This window comes from Alnus glutinosa, chromosome 6, assembly GCF_958979055.1.
Source record: "Alnus glutinosa chromosome 6, dhAlnGlut1.1, whole genome shotgun sequence".
Classification (NCBI taxonomy): Eukaryota; Viridiplantae; Streptophyta; class Magnoliopsida; order Fagales; family Betulaceae; genus Alnus; species Alnus glutinosa.
The window spans coordinates 22,272,222-22,292,641 of NC_084891.1; the positions used below are offsets into that span (position 1 = coordinate 22,272,222).

At 36.5% G+C, this 20,420-nt stretch overlaps 1 protein-coding gene across 2 annotated transcripts in view; it reads right to left on the reverse strand.

Moving 5' to 3' along the window:
* Nucleotides 1-1,774: 1,774 nt before the first annotated feature.
* LOC133870364 (uncharacterized protein At3g06530) overlaps nucleotides 1,775-20,420 on the reverse strand; it is a 39,892-nt gene continuing 21,246 nt past the window's right edge. For both annotated transcript variants that reach the window (XM_062307468.1, XM_062307467.1), the window contains exons 24-39: nucleotides 17,501-17,674; nucleotides 17,344-17,409; nucleotides 17,146-17,250; nucleotides 16,719-16,808; nucleotides 15,251-15,462; nucleotides 14,921-15,128; nucleotides 14,622-14,804; nucleotides 14,074-14,169; nucleotides 13,905-13,972; nucleotides 13,475-13,823; nucleotides 5,770-5,985; nucleotides 4,661-5,347; nucleotides 4,154-4,563; nucleotides 3,436-3,694; nucleotides 2,735-2,905; nucleotides 1,775-2,296 (exon numbers count right to left, since the gene is read on the reverse strand). In XM_062307468.1, the coding sequence (XP_062163452.1) occupies nucleotides 2,066-2,296; nucleotides 2,735-2,905; nucleotides 3,436-3,694; nucleotides 4,154-4,563; nucleotides 4,661-5,347; nucleotides 5,770-5,985; nucleotides 13,475-13,823; nucleotides 13,905-13,972; nucleotides 14,074-14,169; nucleotides 14,622-14,804; nucleotides 14,921-15,128; nucleotides 15,251-15,462; nucleotides 16,719-16,808; nucleotides 17,146-17,250; nucleotides 17,344-17,409; nucleotides 17,501-17,674 (3,525 nt within the window). In that variant the 3' untranslated portion in view covers nucleotides 1,775-2,065. The remainder of the gene's footprint in view (nucleotides 2,297-2,734; nucleotides 2,906-3,435; nucleotides 3,695-4,153; nucleotides 4,564-4,660; nucleotides 5,348-5,769; nucleotides 5,986-13,474; nucleotides 13,824-13,904; nucleotides 13,973-14,073; nucleotides 14,170-14,621; nucleotides 14,805-14,920; nucleotides 15,129-15,250; nucleotides 15,463-16,718; nucleotides 16,809-17,145; nucleotides 17,251-17,343; nucleotides 17,410-17,500; nucleotides 17,675-20,420) is intronic.

Here is a 20,420-nt window from a genome sequence, read left to right on the forward strand (position 1 = left end):
ATTTCTTAAGCACGTAAATAATAGATTAAGGTAATTCGAGAAACCTTAAAATCTATCAAATCAACTATTAAAGCTGAATAATATTTATTTTCTCTTGTTGTTCATAAACTTAATGGTGTCTTTAAATAGACACTTACAATGCATAATGGAAATAAAAGACTAATTAGAGAAAACTATTCTAATGATAATAATTATCTCTAATATTTAAATTCTAATCTTAATCCTGATATCAACAATATTTACTATTCTAATCTTAAAATACCTCTACTACTAGTCTACTAGACTCCTAACAGTATACCAAATAGTTTCTAATTAAAAACACCCACAACAACCGCCTATCCTTCCAATTTCAAAATGCCGCATTACTTTCTTTTTTCTTTTTTCTTTTTATAAAAAAAAAAAAAAAAAAAAAAAAAAAAAAAAAAAACTCTAATTTTAATCATTTTTCAACAATTCTTTCGTAAAAGCTTTCAAGAAATTCTTAACAAAAACTACATAAAAATATGGGTAAATATATAATAAATCTCCTACTAAACTTGCAATTTAAAATCTCTCACTTTTTAATTTTTAATTTTTGCTGCTTAAGTTCACAAATTCAAAATAAATCCCTCCATAAGTTTTCCATCCACTGGATTTTCGCCAAATCACCTTAAATAATAATAGGAAAAAGTGCACATAACCCCCTCAAACTACCACTCAATTGTCAATGCACCCCTCAAACTACCAATTGTGTCAATGTCCCCCCTTAAACTACTAAAAAATGTCAATGTCCCCTCTAAGACCAACAAAACGACAAAAATGACCTTAATTTTTTTTGAATAAGACAAAAATGTCCTCATAAATTCAAAAAATTAAAACTAAAACTAAAAAATTAAAAATTAAAAAAAAAACTTAAAAAAAAATTATTTTAAAAAAATTAAAAAAAGAAACAAAAAAAGAACAATTTTTTTTTCTTAAAAAAAAGTAAACAAAAAATAACTGAAATTTATTTTATTTTATTTTTAAAAAAAAAAACAAAAAAAAACCAGTTTTTATTAAATTAAAAAACGAAAAAGAACAATTTTTTTTAAAGAAAAAGAAAAAATAACTGAAATTTATTTGTTTAAAAGAATAAAACAAATTAAAAAAAAAAAAACTAGTTTTTATTAAAAAAAAAAAAAACGAAAAAGAACATTTTTAAAAAAAAAAAAAACGAAAAAAAAAACTGAAAATTATTTTTTTAAAAAAAAATAAATAAATAACAGTTCTAATTTTTTTTTATTTTTTGGAATAAATTTTTGTTATTTTATATTTTTTTAATAATTTTTTTTTAAAGTTTTATTTTGTTTTAATAATTTTATGAAGGGCATTTTTGTCATTAGGGGGACATTGACATTTTTTGGTAGTTTAGGGGGGGACATTAATACAATTGGTAGTTTGGGGGGTACATTGACAATGAGGTGGTAGTTTGAGGAGGTTATGTGTATTTTCCCCATAATAATATTTTAAATTTGAGATACTAATTAAAATCTTTAAAAAAAAAATGCTAATATTTTAAAGGTATAGTTAACAATTATCATTTCACATCACTTCAATTGTTTGGAGTACTTTGTTTCTGCAATCGGGAAGTTTTGCTGGCTGACGAGAGATTATTGAAAAAAAAATTAGAAACTGAAGGAGTTTTTTTTTTTTTTTTTTTTAAAAAAAAAAAAAACAAGGAAAAACTCAATATAATAAATTATATTTCTCCCTATAAATTAACGTAAAATGTGTTGCTGAAGTAACAATAGAGGGATTCTTTAGCGCAAGAACAAACTGCATTTATAGAACATGAGATAATTGCTTACACACTAATTCCATTACAGGGCCTTAAAGCCATGACCTCTCTCTCCGGAAAAAAAATCTCACCTTGCTCAAAGCAAGCTTGTTGGTTGTCCACAGCCGCCCATAAATTGAAAACCCTATAATTTACAGCTTCCCTAGAAAAGATATACCAAAAACAAAGCCGGCGAAAGCCCAAATCTGCTGCACCAGATGTCGCCCCTGGAAAAGGATAAAGGGCATCATGGTCGGCTAGTTCACAACATCAAAGATATTGCCGAAGGCTTTCACCACTCATGGACTCCATTTCCTTTAGAATATCTTGTGCAAGAGATTTAACAGATATCTCCACATCCTCCAGCAATTCACCAAGGAAGGGAATGGTTTCAGCCAAGAATACTAGATACTCTTCTTTCAAATTCTCCACAAGATATTTAACAATTCTCAGGCCCAAAATTCGAGCCCGCACCTTGTCAGAACGAGTTTGCATCAAAACCTGCAACATCAATTCAAAGAAAGCACACAAATGAGAGTTTGCAAACTATTGTTCCAGACAATATTGGAAAATGGATGAAGATGAGATTAAGATCATTTGAATACTTTCTTTTCTTTCTTTCTTTCTTTTTTTCTATTCAAACAACTTTTGGCAAAATTTCAGAAAAATCAGCAGCAATTGGTCTTTCTCCGGACAAAAGAATAACATATGCGAGAACAATCATGACAACTAATGGAAAAGCATAGCAATTATATCTTACTAGTCACTGAAAATATAAGATCACATGCATATTTGAGCACGTCATTACCCAATTCTGAAATTAAGGCCCAAGACGTCTTGCATTTAGTGTTTAAAGAACATTTATCATTTGAAGCCCAAGAAGTTTAGTTTAAAAGGCCTTCTTGCATTGATAGATTGTGTAATAGCTTTTAAACTCACCTCATGGTTCAAGGGTTTCCACAAAAGGTCAGTTCCTGCAGTAACAGCCATCTGGCCAATGCAAACAACCAGCAAGTCATCAACCTCCTTCATGGATGGTATGTTTGGATTCTCTTCGAGAGAAGTTGGTGGCTGTATGACAAGCTGTGAAACAATGGGTTTCAACAGAACCTGTGAAAGGCATGCCAAGCTTAAATCAGTGGAAGGAAAAAACAAAAAATCAAAACAGTAATTACAATAGCTTAAGAATGAAAATTCCAATAATTTTGGTAGTTTCCATTTTTGGTTCAAAATTTCAAAAGATGGGAGTCAGGATAAGTCATGTCTCAAATCATGACTACTACGCTTGCTTAAGGTACAACAACAATCAAGAAGAAAATAAGAATTAACTTTTCCTATTAAATATTGACAATGAGGTTGAGGGGGGTATGTGTACTTTTCCTAAAAAAAAAAACAAGTGATGAGACAATCCAATAAGTCGATCATAAACTACACAAGCCATATTTAATGTCAAAATCCTAATGTACAGGCAATTAAATGCAATGCTGCAGCAGCTGCTGTAAGTGCACTCAAGATGTAACACAAAATTCCCAAACTAAGATCTATATTGGGAGAAATAATGTAAAGAGCTGCAATTTATTTGTTAAAAATATATACAATGTTCTAGAAAATTGAGGGAGAAACGATAGAGATTGACTAGCCTGAAAATTTGAGGAATCAAGAAACTTCAGGCTCCCAGTATCATAGAGAAAGCATTTATGTAACGATGATATAACTAATGCCCGGAGATGCCAACTTCGTAGTGATAAAACACTGTAATCCTCTTTCATGTTGTTTGCCTCCTGAATCTTGGCCTTCTTTTTCTTTTGCGTCAAACCAGAAGTTTTTGCATCTCCAGCATCAGTAAGATGATGTACACAACCCTCGAGCAAATATTTAAAGTAAGGAACAAATAAGGACCTGCAGCATAGAAAAATTGGAATGAGGTCACTGAATATATTAAAGTAATAAAGCCACATACATATTAAGTAATTCAAAATAACAACTCCATGCCTCTCAGACTGAGAAAATGAAAAAAGAAATGACGCTGACATAAGCAAACTACACATTACCAACTATAAATAGAGAGAGCGTAAATGCCAAACAAAAAAAGAGAAATGCTAGGAGTACCAAACTTTTTACTAAGAGATGGGTACTAAAATGATGTGGAGCTTATTCATTAGAGATGATCAAAACAATTAATAAAAAGAAATGTTACAGGTACCAATGAATAAGATCCACATCATCTTAGTACCCCCATCTCTTGGTAAAAAATTTAGTACCTCTCGCATTTCTCAACAAAAAAATTAGATCACTTAAAGAAAACTAGAAAACCATAAATAGAGTAATACAAAGACAATATATAAGATGTACACTCACCGATGGTTTTCTAAAAGTTTGTTCACCAGGCTATAAAAAGATATAGCCCTATCTATATTGGAGCTTTTTGTGCTTCCAGATTCTTCCAGATCTGAGTCTGCCCACTCGATACTCCTAATAAAAAGAGGCTTGAACATGGTCTCAGTGAGTTTCATAGTCAGAGCAATCATTGCACTGATGACACTTTCTTCTACAACATCAATATTTTGAACCGAAACCGGGTGTTGAAAGCGGAGATCAAGAGCACGCAAGCAAAGGTCAAAAATGTTTGTATGGTAACCATAAACAGATGATCTATCCATTGAACCAACTACGTTTGCAAGCATTTCAAAAGCAATTGCCAAGCTTGAATCTCCACACTGAACAGCACTAGAGTATATTTCGAGCAAAGGCGGAAGAGAAAGTCGCACCTGAAAGTGAAACAATACAGATAAATAAACAAAATTACCTCAACATAATGGGTTTCAGAAAAAAGACAAATATCAGATTTCTAACAGGAAGGCTTACGGGGATTTTCTCGGTAAGGAGTTTTCGAACTACATCAGCTTTCAATTTCAACTTTAGATCTGTACCTGATACATATTCAGGATGAAGCACCAAAATTTCTATAATATCTCCAAGATATGGGTTTAAAAAGCCACCCAGCATGTGTACAACTGCCTCCAATGTGACAAGAATAGACATAAAAAGAGATTCCTTGGAAGTCGTTACTGCAGCAGGAGGTTTCTCATCACCATATTTTGTCTTTAGATCTGAACATGAAGAGACTTTGACAGAAATCTTTATCACATTGTCCATTATGCGAGGAAGCTCAGCTAGTGACCTTGGCCCAAGCACATTGATCAAACTACCAGTTGTACGAAGGCAACCAGAAGATATGGCGAAGTTGTGCGAAGTAATACCTTCGGAGACAGATGCAAGGGACTTGCAAAAGATGGAATAGTTAGAAGGAAACCTGCTGGCCAAAACTTCTAGTGCCGAAACTGCTGCCAGTTTCAAGGAAGTATTTGAATCATCAACTGATTCATCCACCAAAGAAATAATTTCCAAAGACATCTTCTCAAACAATCCAAGAGCAGTTTCATCCATATGAAGCCAATTACTACGCAAGTCTGGATTGAAACCCCTTCTACTCTTACGCTTAGATTTAACTGTGTCATGATCCCTAATTGTTTCACATAGAAGCCCAAGAGCCTGCATGAAAGTATAACTAATTATATGAAGTGACATGACAATTTTGTGCATTTGAATGATCAAAGTCAAATGTACTAATAGACAAACATAAAGGATAGTGCGACGACTTCTAGTCCATAATGCTTCTATCCAAATGAAATAGCAGTATAGGTGTGAAACACAATAGCCTGTATGCTACCAGGGACATTTGCATTTTGTTTTAATATATGTTTGGAAGCATTCATTTCATGAGAAAAAGTAAGAACATCTTATACTGTCACCCATGTTCCTTTTCCCATATCATCTTCACAAAAATTACTTCAAATTACAACCAACTTAAATTGTTTACCCATGGGTATTCTATTTCAACTTATATGTCAACTCTACTTATGAACAAACGCAGAACCTACTCATCTTATGAACAAAGATTCCATCATAAGTACCTTCTTTTTCACATTTCCATCTGCCTGGCCAAGTAATTTGATGATGCCTTTGAAGTATGCTGAAGGAATCATATGCATGGTAATATGCCTCAAGACAGCATGCATACACTCCTTCAATTCTTTCCTGACAACAACAGGAATACTTTTTTGCTTCCTACTTGCATCCACTAGTTGTAAGACAGAAACAACCTGTTCCATGAGTTCTTCAAGTGTTCTCTGTGAAATTAAAGAATCCATCACCATCATTTTAACTAAAAATTGCTCGCTACCATAGGCACCCACAAAAAGAAAGAAAGAAAAAACTATATATAGCAGCAGATATGGTTGAGTCAGATGTCAGTGTCTTCCCTTGTCATTCAAACATATTCAGACAAAAAAAAAATGCTTATTGTTTTGATCACCCAAAATCCAAAATGATGGTCATTCAAAAAGAAAGAAGGAAACTATACAACAGATGCATTGTGAAAAATTATATTATCTATATTTTACAAAAACTCTCATAGCAATGAAGCCAATGCAGCGAGAACAATGCAATGAGAATCCAACAAATGACTCAAAATCTCTTACATGATCACCTTCAACATCCAGTACATTTACAGCAATTGATATGGCATCTAGAATAATAAAGATAACTATTTAAGAAATGTTGTCATACACATTTTGTAGAACAAGACTCTGCATGTAGATGCACCAAGTTGCATGTGAAGAAATCATTTTGCTGTGTTCATGGAGTTCCAGAGGCAACTAAACAGTAAACAATCACGGTTGATCAATGAATTTGCTTTAGCTACAGCTCATTGGTAAAGTAAAGTTTTCCAAATTCAAATTTTAGTTTTGCGTCAAACATTCTATTATTCCAGAAGCATAATTTCCTTTTCCTCAATAAGTAACAAATTTATTAAAGAACAAGGAATTCAAACAGATACAAAGGGGGTGTACAAAATATCCGCATAAAGGTTACATTTGTCGGAACCCCTCCAAGAAAGGGATATTTGATGTAAGATCGTTCTATAATGTCTTAATCCCCATGACAGCTCTCCTTTACGTTGGAGGAGTATTTGGCAGTGTACGAGCTCTTTGGAAGTGGCTTTCTTTGTTTGGTCGGCTGCTTTAGGTAGATCCTTACTTCGGATAACTTGAGGAAGCAGCATATGATTATGGTAAATTGGTGTTGCTTGTATAAGAAGAGTGGGGAATCTATGGACTATCTGTTACTCCATTGTGAAATAGCAAGTGCCTTATGCAACTCCATCCTCAGCTTGTTGGTTTAGCATGGGCCATGCCTCATCGAGTGAGAGATCTCTTCACTCGTTCGAGAGGGCAATTTGGTAGTCCTCAAAGCGAAGCGATTGGAGGATGAAAGTTTTGCTTGATGTGATGTATTTAGAGAGAAATAAATGATGAAAGCTTCAATGATAGTGAGGACGGTAGCAGAGTTAAAGGCCTTTTTCTTTAATGCCCTTATCCATTGGATGGCTGCTCATGATTGTTCTAGTTTTCATGACTTTTTTGCTCTTTTTTCTTTTTTTGGTTAGGTATTTCTCTTGCATATTTCTTGTGTACTTTGATGCGCCCTTTGGTTTCAATGAATTTCGATTATTTATCATCAAAAAAAAAAGAGGAGAAGGTCGATACTGCCTAAAACAGTCACTGAATTGTACAAGGATTTGGAAAACATAGACCTATGCATAGTCCAACTGAACTCGATCCATTTCGAGTCTGACTATTACTTTCATGTTAAGTGTAAACATTAGAAAAGCCCACCAAATTTTATAACTATCACCATGACCAAACTTTTCTTTCCAACACGCAAGCACCTTTATAGCCTCTTGCACACCACCTAATGACTCTAAAGAAGAGAAACACTAGCAACCACAATCTCATGCCACAATGCGGTATAGCAAAAGGTACTCGGCTGTCTCACCACTGGTTCTACATATGCAGCACTAATCTGTAAGTATTTTGCACCGCTTTCTGAGGTTTTCAACCGTCAATATCTTACCCGAAGTAGCTGTCCCAAAAAAGAAAATATAATGCAATTTTTATGGAAACTTGTATACCACACACTCTTCCAAGGGAACCCTATACCAGTAGACTGTCTCAGAGCCTCATAAAAAGAATCTCTACTCCTTGTTAGCCCCCAATGTGCTCTATCCTTTCATCACCAAAAGAGCAATACGAGTAGAATTACTCCAAGAAAGAATTAGCTGAATCTAATTACAACTTTAGAATTGCTCGCAAAAAACGAGGCTCAAGTGTTAAGCACTGCCTCCGTACATAGCAAAGGACAAAGCCTAGAAGATTCCTTTTTTTTTTTTGATAAGTAAGAAGATTTTATTAAAAAAAGCGTAAAGCACCCTAAGTACATAGGAAGTATACAGAAGAATTACCCAGCTAGCCCACAAAAACAAAGAAAAGCCAAAAGACAAAGAAAAGCCCCAAAAACCCAAAAAACAAAGGTAAGCCCCCAACAAACACCCAAGAAGCAAAAGAAGCACCCCAAAACTACAAGAAACCCAAAAGAACTCACAAAAAAGGTAAGCCCCCAACAGACACCCAAGAAACAAAGGAAGCTCCCCAAATACAAACACAACCCCTACCAAGCACTCAAACCTGCCCCGAAAGCCCCCAAACTAAAACCCCATACAACATAAGAGCTTTTCCTTTCCAACGCTTAGAGGAAGTGCTAGCATCGCCATAATTGATGGAGCTCTTCAAATTCAATAGCTCCCTCTTGCCTTTTGTCTTCTGGCGAGCAATCATCTTGTCCCGATGGATATCTTCTTCCAAGGCATCCAAGATAGCCAAAGACTCCTCATCTTGGAAACCATCCATCTCTCAGTCCAAGGGCAACCCCTCCCAAAAATCATTGTCCTTCTCCCAAACAACAATCTCCCCATTTTGATCAAACCCAACAGGCCAATTCCGAGATTGGGAAGAGCCATTGCCCTCTACGGGTGGAGGACAACTTGGGGGGGAGGGAAGACTTTCCACTCCAACATCCTTAACCTCCCGAGGCGGAGGGTTGAGGAACCCCTTCTGAAGGAAGCTTTTCTTCGTCGAACCCGCAGACTTCTTCACTGGAGGCGCTATAACTGAACCATTACAGACAGGCGTCTTCGAAGCTACCAGTGAATCAGCTAACAACACCTCGTTCCATTTCACAGAATGGCCTACCCTGAGTTCTCTAGCCATTCTGTAGTATCTCTGGAAGGGCTTAGAAGACTGCAACACAGGAAGAGAACAACGGATCTTCTCTCCCAACACAGCCGCCCCTGATGGAGAAGGAAAAGCGGCCAACCCAGCACCAGCCCGACTGAAGAGTTTGGTAGAGGGGCGTGAACAGAATCCACTTTAGACCTAATCGGAGCCGGAGCGACGTCCATGAACGCTAGAAGATTCCTTATAAGTAGCTAAAACAAAAGAAGAGTGGTTGTGCTTCACTAGCCAAGTCCATGCACCTACAGCTCAATCTACTAGCACTCTCTTCAATTCTTTTTTTTTGATAAGTAGCACTCTCTTCAATTCTTCAAGGTCAAGTCCTTCGCTTTACTCTCCCTTATGAACCCTTGGAAGAACTAAAAAGAAAGAAAGAACTCACTAGAAAGCAAGCTACCTTGAGGACTCTAATAAGCTGTAAGACAGCAGGAAGGCAAAGAAAGGTTTAAGAATTCCAGTCTTGGCCACTAGGCTATCCTATTACGAAATTGGGTATTGCGTATAGAAAGAGGACTCCTTTCCTTGTGGAGGGGGGTCTTCGTTTAGTCTGTTGGTATGGTATTCTCTCAATGTATTGTTGTAGTTAGTTGGGCTTTTCTGCTGGAAGGTATTATAATGTGGGTGCGTACTGCTCTTTTTAATAGTCTGACTTCTTATCGGTCATGGCTGACCAAATCAAACAACAAATCCATCAAAACTACCTTTTCCAACAACAAATCAAACAAAAAGCAAAACCTCATACTGTCCCCAAGGACAAGTTCAATAAACCCTAGAAACATCATCTGAACACCCTTTATGCCTTTGCACCTCAAAGCCTCACCATCTAAAAATGTATGCTCAACCCAAATTTCGCATATTTCATACAAAAAAACACCTGCTCAAAGTTTGGTTCTGCTCTCTGCCTAGCGCTACAACCACTTCTCTGAGAAAGCTTGATAAAAAATGCTCATCCTTCTTAAAGACAGATTTCCACACTCAAGAGACAAACCACATTCTACTTCACTAGATAAGAACTCATCCACCATCCCACAAAGGTCCTTTTTGAATTCTAGAAGCCATGAAAGCATTATTACTACATGGGCACTCACATGTGACTTTCAACTAATTATTTTTTTGATAAGACTTTCAACTAATTATTACTCTTCAAAAATGAAAAACTTTAAATATCATAGCCTACACTAGGTATGTCTATCTTAACATTCCATAACCGCCATAATTTTTTTAATCAGTAATTCAATCTAAATAAAGCGCACAGGGGCGCAACCCCAGTACATAGGGAGCCATAAATTAAAAAAGTTCCACTCCATTCTAGGATGATATTAAGTTTATGAAGATTAAAAAAATTTAAGATCAGACTCGAGCTCCTTCGAGGGCGGTCTTTTCTGTGTGGTCGGCGGCTCTAGGCAAGATCCTCACCTTGGATAATCTCAGGAGGCAGCACGTTATAGTGATGGACAAATGTTGCATATGCAAGAGGAATTGGGAGTCTGTAGACCACCTGTCTTCATTGCGATATGGCTTCCGCCATTTGGAGTGCTTTTTCAGTAGTTTTGGGATTTCCTGGGTTATACCTAGACGTGTTGTTGATCTGTATGACTGTTGGTGGTCCTCTGGCAGGCCAAGGAGTGTTGCAGTGTGGAAAATGGTGTCTATGTGCCTCTTTTGATGTTTGTGGAGGAAAATGAATGATAGAAACTTTGAGAACAGGGAAAGGATGTTGGGGGAAATTTTATCTTTGTTCTACGAAACATTGTATTTATGGACGACGATGTATGTGTCTCCTTTGTCGATTAATTATAGTGACTTCCTTGTTCGTTTCGCTCTTTCTAGTTAGGCGGTTTCTTTTGTATACTTCTTGTGCACTTAGGGGGCGCCTTACGCTTGCATTGAGATTGGTTTATTAGTTATCAAAAAATATATATATTAAGATCTTGATAGTATAATGAATGTAAAATTAATATATATGTCTTACTAAATGATGCAGCCAGCAAAAGCGCTTGGGAATGCAAGATCAAATATTCAAAATTATGGTCCAACATCAATGCGGGGGGGGGGGGGGGGGGGGGGGGGGGGGGGGGGCTCAAAAAGGTACCCTTCACACACAAATTTATCACTATTGAATCTTAGTACTGAGTTTCTTTAGGTTAGATTAGCTGCTTAAGACCAAAACAAGATAATCGCAATTCACATGGAAAAAGGAAGCCAAGTTTAGGAAACAACACCAGCAGTCAAAATCACACGAGCCACAATTCCCAAGCCTCGACTAACTCTAATCTCAGCAGGTTACTCTCATTTTAGCTCAAACATGGATACCTAGGATATGAAAAATTTAATTGGTGTGAAATATATTTTTTCATAAATAATCAGAGCTTCTTATTAAAACTACATTTCAGTGGATAGTTACTTATGATTGTTTTCACATTCCTACTTTTCATGACTTTTTTTTTCTCTTTTCTTTTTTTGTTTAGGTGTTTCTCTTGTATACTTCTTGTGTACTTGGGTGCGCCCATTGGTTTTTAATGAAATCAATTTACTTAACAAATAAAAAAAAAAAAAAAAAAAATACACAGTTTAAACACTCCGAAAGTATACAAAATATTTCCAAGATCAAAGTCAACAATTACAAAGATCTAAAAAGGAGAATGAATGGAATCCACCATGTGATTTCATCCAAATGTAGGGAGACCTCATTAAAGTAGAGTTCAATCTAATTACTGATGACCCCCAGCCATCGATTCTTCTACCTCCAAATAATTAACATGGGACAAAGTGGATAGCATTCCAAATTATACTTGCCACAGAAGCAGCATCATAAGGCAGGCTTGAGGATCCTATTGGTTTAGTTTTGATTCAGTTTTCTTAAATTTTCTAATGCCACTCTGGTTATTACTAGATTTATTGAAATGGATTGTATGAGAGGCCCACGAGTCGTAGTTTATGTCTTGGACTCCTTTTCGGTTTTGATTTAGTCATTCCGTACTTGGTTTAGTAGTTTTTCTTTTCGTTTCTTTTTCGTTTAGGAATCCTAGTACTTGTAGGAAAAGATTAGGAAGGCTTTTATGTAATTCAGAAATTTGAGTCTAACAAAATTCCAGCATTTGTCTTAAAATTTTGAAGGTGTTATTGTCTTCTCCTTCCTACATGTGATTTCTTATGAAATCTAAGTGTTGATTGCCTAGGGTTTTTTATTTTCAATTCTTTTTGAATTCACTGCTTTATTACTAAATTGACATTAAATTCCCTCAAGATTTTTTTTTAGTTAACCTAGCCATCCCTAAGTCCTTTAAGAACAAACCTCGTCCTAGAAGCCTTCAAAACTTATGAAGAGCCTAATGTAGTACCCCATTTTCTAAATATCCTGCATCAAATTGGTATCAGAGCCTAATTAACACTTTGACAACTAGAATAAGTTGGCCTTATAGGAAAAATGACGAACCAGCAAAGGCAAGACTATATCTGTACAAATGCAGAAAAACTTGATGCCTTTGAAGCCAAATTTGAAGAGTAACAGACTGGTTTTCTTCACAAGAATGAATCTTCAGTCAACAATCCTAACCATTTAAGCAGTGGCTCCAAGGATAAAGATGTTGTTCTAGAGGAAGATCCTGTCAGGTTAATTCTAGAGCAACATATACTTTTGAAATACCACAAGCTACTCTTTTGAACAAATCACTATGAGAGACATGATTATCATAAGGTGGTTGAACATATAACGACCAATTCAGAAGTACCAGACTTTGCTGGAAAGATTGATCCCTAAGTGTTTTTAGAGTGGCTTGCTTATCTGGAGAGGAAATTTGAGTGGTATGGATTACCATCAAATTCCTTAAAGATTCTTTCCTTTTCATAAACTAACCAACTAAGTCCTTAAAAATCAATAGCAATCCTAGAAGCCTTCAAGAACTTATTAAGAAATCTAATCTAGCTATGAATTTCCTAAGATCCTGCAACTCTAAAAAGTTGGTGTCATTAGATAGAGATAGATATGGACAATTTCTTTTAATTCCTTATAAATTGAAACATGAATTGTATCTCAAATATGCATTCTTTTCAACTCACTTATAGTGACATGAATAAGTACGGACTAAGAATATAATGGCAAAAGACCAGCCACATCCAATTTAACTACGTATCTTGATGCCTTATAGTCATCAACCCCTTCTGTCAAGAACAAATCACAATCCAATCCACTAGATGATCCCCTTTATACCATATTCATATCAGACTGGCAATAAAGCCTCTGTTGCTAGAATAGATTTGAGAGGAATTACCATCTCCACCCTTTAGGCAAGTCAGGATTTCAATTACTCTCTGAGCCTTAAGGCATGCTACGGTGGTATCATTCAACTGGGTAGCAGAATACAATAATCTAAGGTCAACAGGGTAGCAGATGACAGGACATATTGTAGCCAACTGGTTCTTGAAAAAACAAATAATTATTAATATACAAAGTTAGAGGGAAAAAAAAAAGTACAAAGATTTGAACCTGAATGTCATCTGAATCTTCCCCTGATTGAAGCTTGAATGCAAATTCTGGATCTTGCATTTTGTGTAAAGTGAACTGCAATGCCAACAGCAATTCCATAAATAGCTCTTGGCACAAATTACCTTTCCTTATTCGTTGAAGCAGCATAACAAGAGCAGGAAGCCAAATCAGGCATGAATATTGCTCACAAATTTGCACCGCAAATACATACTCCCACTCTCTATGCATCGATGATACGAAACTATCTGAATCGCACAAAATTTGAAGGCAAGATAATCCTTTCCTTGAAACCAAAGAACGGAATAGAAGGACAATCAATGGTGCCAAGCTACAATGTTCTCCCAGAGACCTGTAGAGAAGCATTTCAACTTAGACTGGAGCTGAAGAATCAACAAGACAAGAAAAGAAATAAAAGATAACTTGATAGTACCTTAATAAGTATACAACAATTGACAGCCTTCTGTGCTCAGCAATTTCAGGCAACACGTTCATAAAAACCTATAGGACAAACTCAACCAAGTTAAAATACTAGATTACAAACAACACGACTAATGGAGCAGAAGAGATGGTGACTGATAAGACAAAGATAGACAGTTTACTTGAAGTAATTTGTCCACATTGTGTGTCTTAGACAGCCAAAAGGGAACAACTACAGATATAAGATCCTCAAATACATGCTGCGAATGACTGTCAGTCTGTAGACAGATTAGAAAGATTAAAGCTATTAGCACAGAAATAAGACATAGAATTGAATTGTTGCCGATTGCCGTTGGACTAAATGGCATCCTTTGCTGAAAACAAGGGGTGGAGGTCAGGTCATGGGCTCAATCCCATACGGGTATGTAAGTTATGTATACCAATCAATCCAAAACAAGAATGCAACTGAATTTTAAGAACCTAATTTTTATTCTAGATTAAACATCAGCCAACTGAAACTCTAACCCAAGGTTGAAGTTCAAAATTTGTGCATAATATTTAAGAACTTGTCAATGGACTCTAGGCTTTCAAAAAAAATTAAATTTTTTTTTTCACCTTGGATTGGGTTTCAGAACATTGATTCAACAGAAATACCATTATTCTGTACAAAAAATAAAATAAAATATGCTCCAATGTAACCAATGCAAGGAAAACGAATAAACTGACAAACCTGTGAGACCGCTGATTCTCCAATGATAGTAAGAATATCTAGTATATGGTCCAACACCTTTTCAGGGATGACCTTCGCAATAGAGGAAATTAATGAAAATACATGGTTACGGGTGGCTGCATCCTTTACAGAATGGGCACACTCGACCAACAATTTGATGTTGATTTCATTTATTATGTCATCCTGCCATGAAGATGAGTACCATGTAATTACAAAAACAGGAACAAATACTGAAACCAGACAAACAGTAACTATTAGCATAATTGATGTTTCCCAACCCAGAAAAATGGGCGGCATACCTTAAGAACAGTATTAACGAGTGAAGTACAAATATCTTCCAGGATTATTAAAAGTGTCTGCTGAATATAACATATGGTGCTAGACATGGTCTGAGAAATGCTTGGTGATACTTGGATCAACTTTTGATCCTGTGCAAGAATGCCATGTATCCACTCATCTGAGAAAACTTTGCCAAGAAGATTAAATAAGGGTGCTAAAAGAGAATCCCTGCAACCAACAAACTAAATCTGGTTAGCCTGAGAAAGTACAAAGCATTGGCATTAGAAGTGGCAAGTGCTCTGCCGACTCAACCAGCATAATTATACGAAATCCAGATCAAAAAAGCAGACCTGTTTGCTATGTCTTTCTTCAGTAGCAAAATATCAAAGACAGAGCTAAGCAAAGAGAGTGCATCTTCTCCTTTACATATCACATTATGAGGCAGGTTTGATCTACAATGCACGTTTAGTTTCTTTTTCTTCTTGCCATACGCCGAACTAATTATAAGACTTTCCTGGTCGAGTATAATATCAAGCATCCAGCCAACGGTGGAGCAAGATATCTGCAACATCCAAAACGCATAGTTTATCTTCATATTGCTTAAAAAAACTTGAAGTAAATCAACTGTGCTTGTGACATTAATTAGATTTTTTTTTTATTTCTTTATGGCATAGACATTCAGCATGATATAAGATAAAAAGTAATAAACAAAAAAAAGAGTAAAAGAAACAAAGCTACATCTGGCATAATTCACACTGTATATAGCATTCAAGAAGATTAGGTTGCTATTTTAGAAAATTTTATGACACTGAAAGGTTAGATCAGCAAGCCATATGAAATTATTTTGAAACACAAACAACATTATTTCTTTTTGGAATGTGCATGTGTTCATACAAGATGTCATTCTTCGAGCTCCAAAAACCATGAAGAAACCAACACTAACTTAAGATTGTAACACCGATCAATATTCAGCAAAATGCCAATAGAGTGACTAATACGAAGCTTCATATCTTCATTATTTTGTTCGTTTTTAAAGGAAAAAAAGTGAAATGCAATAACACAAACAACTGTACGGGGATAAGAACTATGGACATAGAAGAAACTGGGCGGTTCAGCAATCTCAATACATTCTATTCTTGTCAGAAAATAAAAATAGATATTAATGGATTTGCATAAAGATGCCCCTCAGACAATCCTTTTATCTGAAAAATTCCTCATGCGAGGGCCTCTATTTTCATTTTAAAAGCATAAGAAACAAACCTTGTACAAGCTAAATTAATCTAGAATTCTACTGGGCTACACAGTTCAGCCAGCATAACCCACCGGCCTGAAGATCCAGTGACAGAAGGCTCCTTATTACCCCTTTGCTTTGTCCAGCTCTTAAGGATGAATCAACTCACCAGAAACTGATATCAGAATTGATTCATCTAATAAAAGTGAATATAGCTTAGTTGGTTATGCTTCCAATTTTTGAGGACATTTTCACCAATGAAATGGCAGTACAAGGGAAACCAAAAGTGTCCAGATTGTCTTGTCTCTTTTTCTCATCAAATAAGAAGCCTGATTCAGCTCATTCAGGCACACAGTTCTCATAATAAAAAATTACCATCATGGTCATATAAACATGATTCACTTTCTCTCCCTCAGAGCATCAAATAACATATCCAAAATGAGAGTAAGAGCTCACCAACAAAGCAAAAATGATCAACCAACAGATTTCAAATACTCCCAAGCAAAATAAAAAAAAAATTAAAAAAAAAATGCTGAAGGTACTCCAACAACAAAAAGAAACTGAACTTGGGAGAGTAAGGGACAAACATTTAAGCGCAGCAAGGCCTCTCTGGTTGCATGTTGTACATCACCATTAGCATTTCGAAATAAGAACACAAGTTGATAAAATAGAAGCTCCTGCTCAGAACAAAAAAGTTAAAAAATAATAATAATGAAATCTTAACCACAACAGGAATAATTATATTTATTGTGTTTCATAACAAAAAAAAAAAACACAAGTCGATAAAATAGAAGCTCCAGCTCAGAACAAAAATAAATAAATAAATAAACATAATGAAATCAATTGAGGTGCCCCCATTTACACAAGGAGTATCCAAAAGAAGCCACATAACTAGTAAGAGCAAAAGAACAAATTTGTTTTTGTTCCATGATCAAACAATCTACAAAAGGCTGAAACACATGATTTCGAAGTAAAACATCATGAATGAATTCCCGGTTAATGAATAAAGGTCACCTGTAAATCATTCTTCAACTCACTATAAAGATGTCCACTGAGCATTTTTAAAACAGTGATACAGGGCTGTATAACAGCTGGGTCTTCTGAAGCCATACTGTCCATCTGAAGTGTTCAAAAACAAGATGTCAATACAAGGTAACAGCAAATACCAGAAAATTGAAATAAAATCCAGACAAGTTGCAAATAACTTCTTACTTGTAAAGCCTTCAATAAATGACCTCCGAAAGCATGTCCATCAAATAAAGAGGGTGTAGCACAGCTCTAATACAGCAGATCAAGTTCAAATTAAACACAAATACAATATGAAGAAAGATAGAAAGTCACAAACGTTCAGAACCATCTATTAACATACCTCCAGCAGAAGGCATAGAATCTCAATTTCGATTTTCGACAATTTCTGGCATGACTTGTCCAGTTCAAAGTAATATTGAGAGCGTCTTTCCAAAAGTAAAGATAAAAACGACTCAACATCCTTAACATGCAAAATGGCTCTACCCATTCCTTTGAGCAAAGATAGAATCATTAGCTGCAAAAGATATTAACACCCATTTACTTCTTTCCCCACAAAACTTCTTCAGAGAAGTTCTTCATGCATGAAATATAAGATAACATGTGACCAATTTGAAGATAAATTGTTGGCTTTGTTTGAACTAATTGAAGCCAGGCGGGTCCAATCTTTGGCTATGGTTCCTTCTGTGTCAGGAGTGAAAGGTCAGAGGGAGATTAAGCGGCTGGATTGCTCCATTAACTATGACAAGAAGGGGATTCAATCTTATAGAAGGAGAGGAAAAGGTAGGGGCTTGTTTTGTGTTAATGAAGCTTAAAATTCTATCGTGAAATGTTAGGGGAATTAATGAGTTAGACAAGAGATTGCGTATTAAAGGGCTCATTAGAGATTGGAAGGTTGATTTGGTATGTTTGATGGAGACAAAAATAGAAGTCATTACTAGAAAGGTGGTTCGAAGCTTATGAGGTTGCCAACATGTGGATTGGTGTTTTATAGGGGTTAGTGGGGCGTCAGGTGGGATTCTAATTATGTGGGATAGGAGGGCTGTGGAGAAGGTGGATGATTGCATGGGACGGTATACTTTAGCTGTTTCATTGCGTAACGTTGATGACAATTTTTTGTGGGCGTTTGGGGGTGTGTATGGGCCTAATGATGATGGGGAGAGGAGGGTGTTGTGGAATGAGATGGCTGGATTGAGGAGTTGGTGGGATAGGCCGTGATGTTTTGGGGGAGATTTCAATGTGGTGCGGTTTCCAAGTGAGCATTCCGGAGTTGGTGCTTTTTCTGCTGCTATGGAAGAGTTCTTGGAGTTCATTCATGGGCAGAGTTTGGTGGATATTCCTCTCCAAGGAGGGCAGTTCACTTGGTCCAATAATCAGGTATGGTCTAAAATTGATAGGTTTCTGTTATCTCCGGAGTAGGAAGAACATTTCCCTGATGTGTCACAAAGTCGTTTGCCTAGACTTTTATCGAACCATTTTCCTTTGATGTTGGATTGTGGAGTGCAAAGAGAAAGGAAAGGATACTTCAAAAATTTGAAAACATGTGGCTCAAATCCGATGGCTTTGTAGAACTTTTGCAACGTTGGTGGGAGTCTTATGATTTTCAAGGACGGCCAAGTTATGTGCTGACTAAAAAGTTGAAAGCTTTAAAGATGGACTTGAAGAAATGGAATGCAAAGGTTTTTGGAGATGTGGGGAAGAAAAAGAAGGAATTTGGAAGGTATTAAAGAGCTGGAGTGTTTTGAAGAAGCTCGGGGGCTAGTGGAGGAGGAGCGGGTTCAGAAGTCAGACATGATCAGGGAGCTGGAAAAAACACTCCTGTGTGAGGAGGTTAATTGGAGGCAAAAATCTCAGGCTTTGTGGCTAAAAGAAGGGGATAATAATACTAAATTCTTTCACAAGGTGGCTAATTCCCATCGGAGGCACAATCATGTGGGAGTCTTGAGGATCAATGGGGCTCTGTCTTCTGATCCGGTGGAAATTAAGGATCATATTGTGAATTATTATGACTCTCTATACACCGAGCAGACTTCGTGGCGGCCTAGGGTGGATGGGATTTCTTTCTCCTCCATTGATGCGGATGAGTGTCTCTAGTTCGAACGAGGTTTTGAGGAGCAAGAGGTGTGAGAGGTGGTGAGGGAGATGAACGGGGATAAGGCTCCGGGTCTAAATGGTTTTTCAATGGCGTTCTTTCAGCAATGTTGGGGGGTTCTCAAAAAAGATATTATGGCGGTTTTTTCGGAATTTCATAATAGTCGCCAGTTTGAGAGGAGCTTGAATGCAACTTTTATTTCCTTAATTCCCAAGAAGGCAGATGCATTGGAGGTTAAGGATTTTAGGCCTATTAGTTTGGTGGGAGGGGTCTATAAAATTATTTCTAAGGTCCTTGCTAACAGGCTCAAATCAGTGTTGGGGAAAATTATCTCGAGCTCTCAGAATGCTTCTATTGGTGGAAGGCAAATCTTGGATTCAGTTCTTATAGCCAATGAATGTTTGGATAGCCAAATGCGGTCAGGGGAGGCCGGGTTATTGTGCAAAATGGATTTGGAGAAAGCTTATGATCACGTGAATTGGGATTTCCTTCTTTACATGCTTCAGAGATGTGGGTTTGGGGAGAGGTGGAGGGAATGGATTAAACGTTGCATTTCCACAGTGAAATTTTCCATTTTGGTTAATGGTACCCCTTCTGGTTTCTTTCAGAGCTCACGGGGGATTAGGCAAGGTGATCCTCTTTCTCCTTTGTTGTTTGTGGTAGTTATGGAAGCGCTTAGCAGGATGTTGTATGAGTCTATGCGTCAAGGCTTGCTGTCAGGCTTCTCAGTGGGCATTAGGGGTAATGAAGCTTTAGTGGTGAATCACTTATTGTTTGCGGATGATACCTTAATTTTTTGTGGAGCACAGGCCGAACACGTTCGAAATTTGAGGTGTACCTTCTTATGTTTTGAAGCGGTGTCAGGGTTGAGGATCAATTTAGGCAAATCCGAATTGGTCCCTATTGGCGAGGTGGAAGATGTGGAGTCTTTGGCACATATTCTGGGGTGTAGAATTAGGTCTCTGCTGATGACTTATTTGGGTATGTCGTTGGGGGCGTCTTTCAAATCTATTTCTATTTGGGGTTATTGATAAGGTGAAACGAAGGTTGGCTAGTTGGAAGAAATTTTATTTATCCAAGGGTGGTAGGGCGACATTGATTCACAGTACTCTTTCCAGCATTCCTTCTTATTATTTATCTCTGTTCCCTATTCCTGTGTGTAGCTAAAAAA